This window comes from Trachymyrmex septentrionalis, unplaced genomic scaffold, assembly GCF_001594115.1.
Source record: "Trachymyrmex septentrionalis isolate Tsep2-gDNA-1 unplaced genomic scaffold, Tsep1.0 scaffold60, whole genome shotgun sequence".
NCBI classification, from domain to species: Eukaryota; Metazoa; Arthropoda; class Insecta; order Hymenoptera; family Formicidae; genus Trachymyrmex; species Trachymyrmex septentrionalis.
The window spans coordinates 1,791,994-1,800,465 of record NW_017305779.1 but is presented as its reverse complement, the minus strand read 5'-3'; the positions used below and the strand labels follow the sequence as shown (position 1 = coordinate 1,800,465).

Below are 8,472 nucleotides of genomic sequence, written 5' to 3'. Positions count from 1 at the left end.
AGGGATCTTCGATCTCAACGACAGTCGACGTAGAAATTGCAGGCGTCGACGATATATGAGCAGGTCGTTGGATATTCGTAACGCTCGGCCAAGGACGCAACACTGGTTTAGGAGTTTTCGTTAGAACCGGAAAGAAGGGTTTTACGGCGCGAGATGCCGAGTTCTTTGTTAACGAAGAGAACTTCCGGACGGCCTCGATTATCACTCGTCGCTGCTCCGGTTCCGCCGGTAGTTGCTCTTGACCATCCAGCTGCATAATCGTTTCGGAACAATTGCGAGCCATCTTCGCAGGTGTTGAAGGGGACCCGCTGATCTGGCTGAAACAAACGAATCTAATTTAATGGAGTTCTTCGAAGCTTGGTAGTAAAATGAGATAAAGAAGAGAAACTTTTTGAGAAATATCTTACATATGTATATAAGTGCCTCCTTACATTAAAAGCGTATAGTTTCCTTATATTAAAAAATGTGTTAGACTATTAGAAATAAATTAGAAAATGTTATTTCATAAAAATAATATATCGTTATTATTTATAAAAAGTAACGCATTACTGTTACCGTTACTTGGACGGTAACGATTCATTACTTTTTTGTAGTATGGAAATTTAAAGTAAGATATTATATTTAAAAATTACATCATTTAATAATCAATTGAAAAGCAGACTTTTGCGTATTTTTCAAAATTTGTAATTTTTAGAAAACGAAAAAGAAAGAAATTTCGCACACAAGAAAATTACACACTTTACAGAAAATATACCAATCAGTAGGATGTGAAATATTAAACAAAGTTGTTACACAATTGCTAAAATTGTTAAACAAATGTATTTTGTTTGTCTTTAGTTAAAAAAACATTATGCACTTCAAAATGTCCATGTTTTTTCAATATATAAATTAACAATGAAAAAATGTTTTCTGCACATCTCAAAGTACCTTATAATATGAATCTTTCAACACTGAACACTACGTCATCTCTAATTAAAAAAATAAAATTTTAGACAAAACGCATTTTGAAAGTCTGCTCCTCAGTTACATTTAATATTAATCTAAATTGTAACAATTAATATTAATCTAAATTCATGAGAATTAGAATACATTAATGCCCCAATATCTTACCGCATTTCGTTTATTGAATTATCATTCGGGTTCGTTAAACTGGCAGTGGAAGTACGAGGTGTCAAAATTGTCGTGGATTCCTCCTCCTCTTCCAAAATTCCGGGTAAGAACATCATCTGTTTCTCTTCGGGTACCCTGAAAAGATCAAGAAAAACCTCATTTGTCATAGAATATTTAATGTTCAAGATTTTAATATTTAAAATTTTATATCTTACGAAACTGTATTCCACAAAATATAGAACTCACCAGATCTTTACGAATAATATTTCGTAATTAAAATCGATTTATATTATAATTCAAATTATATATAAATTTTTAATCTGTTCTGGTTCAAAATAATATTACTAACAATAATAAGTTAATCTAGATTGTTATATAAATAAAATAAAATAAAGAAAGAAAGAATCAATATGACTGAGGTAGATGTAGATACCTAATAATATTTTATATACGTAAATACACCTTTCAGTTACATAAACCGTGCCGCTTATTGTCAGACTTGAAATGCAATCACAAACTAAAACGGAAATAATAATATCATAATTAAATTAATTGTCGATTTGATAATAATGCTACTAACATCTTAAAATACTGCAAAAAACTTATTGCGAAAAATATTATCTTATCGATTGTTACGAATATTACAATAAACTATATACGTATAATAAGATACTAACATCATGTTATCCACGCTACCGCGATAAGTCTTCTTCTTGTACGCCGCAGCCGCTTCCGTATATGGCAGGCTCACATCTTCAGAATCGTAGTAAATATCCTTGACAAGCGGTGGACAGCGATTCATCAGCGTGTCTACTCCGAGGTACGACACCTAATATGCATAAAGAGAAAATGAAAGTATAATTTTATGCTAACTCTCGATGTTCATTTATACATAAAACAGATCATTCAAAATTGATCCTTGATATTTACTAATTTTAATGTGGTCTGTTTTAACGCTAAAAATGTGCGTCAAGTGTCAGCATGAAATTGTACTTTAAGTATACGCGATGTTTTATAATTTTCCTAAATTTTTATAGATAAGAGAGAGTGCCCCTACCTTGATATGACGATCAATCAGCCAGTTCAGCTCGAAATCCTCATCATCGTCGCCGAAAGGATTTATCAGCTGTTCAGCTACCTTCAACAATCCCATAAAGAAGAAGAACTGCAGAATCGTGAAAATGGGTACGTATTTATCTATTTTTAGTTGGAATTGTTTCTCGACGCCCTCGATGTATTGTCGGCCGATTACGGCGACTGCAAAGAAACTGTAAGTGGCGAGTGTCACCACTTGAGTGTACACCAAAGGAATCGACACCCAGTCATAGCTCCACAAGAGACCGCACTTGGTTCGAAACTCGTTAAATTCCTACAAATTAGATCGACTTTATAGAGCAAAAGAAAGATTTTACACCGATTAATTAATTTTATTAATCAATCACGTTTCTGGGAAAAATTTAATAAATTACGATTTAAATTGTAAATGCTGAGATGAAGAATATATATTTGCTTTTTCTTTTTAATTTGTTTAGATGTTATATTCATTGATTAATTTATCGTGCGTTTTTTACACATCAAGATTGACATTTACTTATTCCTTATTTTACTTATTCCTTTATTTTCACGCATAAGAGATGCGTGATGCATGAAGAAAAGGAATATTATCTCCAGCAATCCCAATTAAGATATTCGTGCGAGAGCATAATGTGTTTGAGACACGCGTGCCTAATCGCGGAAAATAAAAACGTAGTTGATAGACTGCGACAGCTTACGATGTATTTTGAATCGGTCATATACCGACTCGCTACAGTCATGGTAGCTATATACCATAAAATTTAATCGGTTCTCTAAGCAAACGATTGATTTTCTAGTTACCACCGTTACTAGGATACAATCATATCGTATCATGCATGATGTTGCGCTTCACGAACTAACATGATAAATAGGAACAAACTCAGAAAATAGAAGATATATAATGTACTTAATACGACTTTGTCTTTAAAAGAATAAAATAATTGAAATAATTATTCCTTATTTTTGTAGCAAATTCAAAATAGACGCAAGAAATTTTAATGATTTTAATTTATTTCGTGTTAAACATTAATCGTTAAGAATATTTATATATTGATTAATTATTTGTATAAAATAATGTCCACAATTAAAAAAAAAACTTCTTTCATTTTGTAATAAAGAAAATTTTTTATCAAATTTTAACCAACAAACGAGGAGATCAAAGAAAGAAAACATGGAGTTCGGCCACACCTCCATTATTAACTTTAAACCTTGCGCATCGGATATTCGATGAGTCTTGCGTGCCTCTTTGAGGAGGTTAATGAACCATGTGCAGGGTATCCAATAGGTGTTAAACTCGACACTCGGCATCGACTGGTACAATTGAAGCTCCAGCGTCGTCATGAAGCCTGCAACAAGCTCGTTAATTTTTAATTGCCACTAGGACGACGATAGTGGTCCCAGTACTGTGATTTACCGGAATCAACGACGTGATCGAGAGTGGGAAATCGTCTCTTTACCGCCGAGCTTATGGAACGTAGTACAAGTATCAGCGAGAGATTTAAATAACGCATCAGGGTTCTGCGCAGCATACGACTGTAATCGTCATTTCCGGTGACGTAGAGCGCCACGAGATGCATCACCCTGTAAAAAGAAAGAAAGACTAGAGAATCACAAAGAAGTTCATGTAATGAAAATAAAGTTACATTTTTTATTTTCGACAATTAGTTCTTGGCTATCATTTTTCAAGCTTTAACTAAAAGAAAGAAAGAAATATTAACTTGTATTGTCAAAAAATTTTGAGATTTAACAACAATTTATGATGCATTGCTTGAAAATTGATAGCATCTAAACTCACTTGTCGGGCCATGGTATTGCTGTGTATTGTTTCCACCATCTCTGCGCCACATAGGACACATAAAATCCAAGCACGAAACTCAACGGAATCAACTTGATCAAGGTGTCGCAGTAGATTACGACTTGTTCGAATTCCCTATAATACGTTATATATTACAAGCAACTCTCAATAACGAAAAAATTGATTAAATTAAAACATTACGAAGAAAAATAGAGAATGATGAATATACGCAAATTAATTAATATTAAAAAAAAATTTGCCCATTTGTATATACTTATGTCTAATTTCATCTATTAATAGATGGAATTAACGATTAATCGAAATAATTTTTGTCCTTTATATCCTCTATATTCTCTATTTCTAGATTTACATATGTGAATATTTAGAATTTAGAGCTTTAAAATATTGGAATGTCCACCTTCTTTGCGTGGCAGTGAAGGCGTGGCGATAGAGCGCGGACAAGATACCGAAGATAAGCAAAAAAAGCAGCAGTTCCCTGTAGATGAGCTTGTACAGGGAACCGCGCCACATAAGCAGGAGCCTGGTGAATCCACCGCTGGTGGAACTGGCGACCTGGTACTGATAAGAGACCGTCATCTTTTATCCATTCAGGTGCACCGTGCCAGTTTCTTCTCGAGAACGACGCGCTCGCGAGCACGTTGTTACTCATACTTCCAGAAATTTTCGTCTGTCGAACCTGAGAGGAAAATTATACTGCAGTTGCAAACCGCAACGTGTGTTCAGTATTTATTATATTTTTGAGAGAATTAAATTGTGTATAGCTTTCTTTGTGATATATTGAAGTCTACTTTACTTAACGATAAAAATGAGTAACGTTTTTAGTGAATAATAATTAATTACAAATAATAAACTAATTTATATAGGAAAAAAATAATAGACAATGGAAAAGATGCAAGACAAATCTCGTTTCAATGCGCAAACATTTTCGAATTTTATTTTTCGTATTTCTCCTGCAATCTCTATTTTAAGATGGACTATTGGATCGAAATGGGCTTCTGGTGTAGGATATAGATACAATCTATTTTGAGCTATCGCGAAATAACTTATATTATGAAAAATGATTTTTCTGTTAGTTAATAGCTATCACTTTTTTTTTATTTCTCAATCCTAAATTTCCTAATTTTATTATCACGTGCAAAGACTAAATTGATTTTCAAGTATACACTGAAAAAAATTTCTGCAGGTTAAAAATGGACAAAATTTTCTGGTTAAATTTATTAAAATTCTAGTTGAGATAATCAGAATTCTGGTTAATACAATATTTCTGGTAAAATCTACTAGAATTCTTATTTTTACCAGAATAATTATATCAATCAGAATTCTAGCAGATTTAACCAGAGAAAATTTTCATTCGTTCATTTTCCACCAGAATTACTATTTAATTCAACCAGACCACTGACTTTTTGTCAGTGTAATAACAAATAAAACAGCTCATAAATTTTTACAATCTGATAAATGTAATTACTTATAAAGACGGATTAGATATTACATTATGCAAAAATCTGCCTCTATTTATAGTATTATACGCGACGTCTATGTAAATATCAAATTTGATCAATTGTCAAACTTATTTCAGCGCTTTTGTGTCTTATGCAGCAAGCATTTTGTGATCGCATCTTACGGCAGTAAACAATTAATTTATCTCATTATAAAATATATAATTCCGCAACTTTTCCGCGACGGTATTTGTCTGCTTGTTGTTTTTAATCTTGTTGAAAGCCGGTTTATGATCGTTCGCGACGCCAAACTTTTCGAACAAATGTCGAGAGAGTTTCACTTATAGGAGAAACGGCCCACTCAAGACTTTGCATCGTGATGACACGTCGCAACACGCGTGATCGCATCATTCGCCAGAAATATCTCACAGTATGCGAAAGTATCTTAAAGTAACTAAAAATGAAATGATCTAGGCCTAGATTCGTCTATCTATATTCTTATGCTGCACAAATAATCAGAATCGCTATAATTTGGTAAAAAAGACTCAATGAAGACAAGACTCAGCAAAGTATAAGGTAAATTAAGACAATCGATAAAATCATCTTTCATAAACTTTCCTTTATTTGTGTGTGATAAATATTTAAATAATCCAAATGTCTATTAGCAAATACGACAAATATAAAACTCCACATATTATATAAAAACAATAATAGTTTAAATTTTTAATTAAAAGAATATGTGATTTTGTATTTGTATTAAAATTTAATTTCGTCTAAAAAAATTAATCTCGTCTAATAAATTTTTATTTTATTTATTTCTTAAATTCTATTTCGCTTTTACGGACATTGGAATTCGTATTATTCCCGGCACTTTATACGCGTATTTCGTCATAATTATGAGCAGCATAGAGTTTCGGATTGCATCGATATGACGCTAAAAACGGTTGCATGCATCATAAGTAAAACGTCATTGCCAAAGAGCAAACCTGAGAACTGGCGCAGTTGCATCCTTTTTTTTCTATCACTCTCACGGAAACTTATCGTAAATAATGTCTGATTTAATGTCTCTTGGGAATTGCGCCAGTAATGCGGTGGTAAATATAACTTTGGACGTCGAAGTAACAGCGAAGTGTCTGGGTAAACACACTATTTGCACGAGATTTCCGGGCGTGCGACCTTTGCCGCACTTTAGTATGCACTTTGTCGATCGACACCTCGAGAATGCGGTTACAAGTGTTTGGCACTTTATTTGTTATTATTTGACTTCTGAAGTGTTTCAAATATGTAAGAGACGATCAGCTGGTTGCTCCTGCTATTCCTATCTTTTTCTTTCTCACGTTAAAAAGAAAAGAATTTTCTAAGTATATAAAATATAAATTAAAAAAAAAACTCTTTACAGCTTATATATTATATAATTACAATCTTAATTATTTTAATTGCATTTATTTAACTAAATTTGTGTTTAGATTTATTTAATTAGTTCGAAACTTTCTCAAGATTTATATGTTTCATATATAAAAGATTTTGAATCATTTGTTATCTTTTATACTCAGATAAGAAAGTATTAAAATTATTAAATACAGTATTACGTTAGACATTCCGTACATACAACATCGTTACAGAAACAATTATACTTTAAATAAATATAAATCAATAATAAGAAAGAAGTATATAACTTGACAAAGAGTATCAATTAATGTTTTTTTACTTGATTTATATGTCTGTTACTGAAAAGCTGTATCGCTTTTTGGATCTAAGGTATTTATAGTCGGTTCTTATTTCAAAATCATAGTAATGTCTTAAATAATGTCTTAAGACGCTAATGAGGTCCTCTGATTGGTTCGTAACACTTCAAACAGAACTTAAGACGGTTTTGAATATAAGAACTGACTATGAATATATAATCGGCCTAAGAATACTCTGCATAATAGCTTGATGTTTTATTACAAATGATTTTAGGTACGAAGACGTATTGCATATTTTTCTTTACATCTTAGAAAGCTCCATCGACGCATATGGCATCTTCGAAGCGGCGAACTCTTGCATAATGTTATACGCGAGACGATTCGTTTCGTATGCATTTAGTGCATCGTGTTTGGAATGAATACCTTCTCGATGGCTTCATCCTTACTTACATCGCTCATGCAACAGCTATCGCGATGACGCCGTTAATAATACGCATGCGACAACGTCGTCGCCGTGTCTGACGGATCGTCTGACCGTTGCATATATTTCCGCACGACCTTACCGAAAATATCGCAACGAAAACCGCGGCCTTTAATAAAATGCGAAATTTGGTATTTCTCCTAGAAGAAGCGCATTCACCGTGTCACTTATTTAGCGAATACAGGGTTTATTGTGTTCAGTATGATATTTTATTAGAAAGATAGAATTAAATAAAAACTGTTGTAACAATAATTCTGTGAATGATTTTAACATGCTATATTAATATTTTTTATATATAAAAATTATCTTAAGAAAGAGTGACTAAAAATAAATAATTTTTTATTGCTGCGAGTATCACATTTTTAATACAAGAATAATTCATATAATAAGAAATTGCAATTTACGTAAAAGATATTATATTAAAAACCAGAAACTTCAGAAAATTCGTTTTATCATGTCAAAGATGAGAATATATTTGATTTAAATTTTATATGAGAAAGTCGAAAATCACATTTTCGATCATTTATATGTATATATATATGTAAAAAATATATATATTATATATATATATTATTTATATATATTATATATATTATAAATGATTATATACATAATTTTAGTTGATAAAATTATGGCATAAAATACTAATTACATTTGAGATATATGTCAATAATAATGTAAAATTGTGAAATTAATATATATTTTTTTATTGATATTATATTGCAAGTTAATAATATGTTAATTTACGTTAAAATTATATTTCAAATATTAAGTACGGTCTTTGCAAAACTAAATATTTTATTTTATTTTATTTTATTATTTAGTCTTAGCAGCTGGCAGTTAGGCAAAATAGAACTTTGAACATTGGCC

The 8,472-nt window shown here is 31.6% G+C and overlaps 1 protein-coding gene across 1 annotated transcript in view; it reads right to left on the bottom strand.

The window, feature by feature from the left end:
- The window catches only part of LOC108752649 (bestrophin-4-like), a 10,916-nt gene that overhangs the window by 900 nt on the left and 1,544 nt on the right, over positions 1-8,472 (bottom strand). Inside the window, exons 3-10 of the mRNA XM_018493648.1 lie at positions 4,398-4,676; positions 3,980-4,114; positions 3,599-3,765; positions 3,373-3,530; positions 2,168-2,479; positions 1,788-1,939; positions 1,111-1,245; positions 64-317 (exon numbers count right to left, since the gene is read on the bottom strand). Coding sequence (XP_018349150.1) covers positions 64-317; positions 1,111-1,245; positions 1,788-1,939; positions 2,168-2,479; positions 3,373-3,530; positions 3,599-3,765; positions 3,980-4,114; positions 4,398-4,576 — 1,492 coding nt within the window. The 5' untranslated portion in view covers positions 4,577-4,676. The remainder of the gene's footprint in view (positions 1-63; positions 318-1,110; positions 1,246-1,787; positions 1,940-2,167; positions 2,480-3,372; positions 3,531-3,598; positions 3,766-3,979; positions 4,115-4,397; positions 4,677-8,472) is intronic.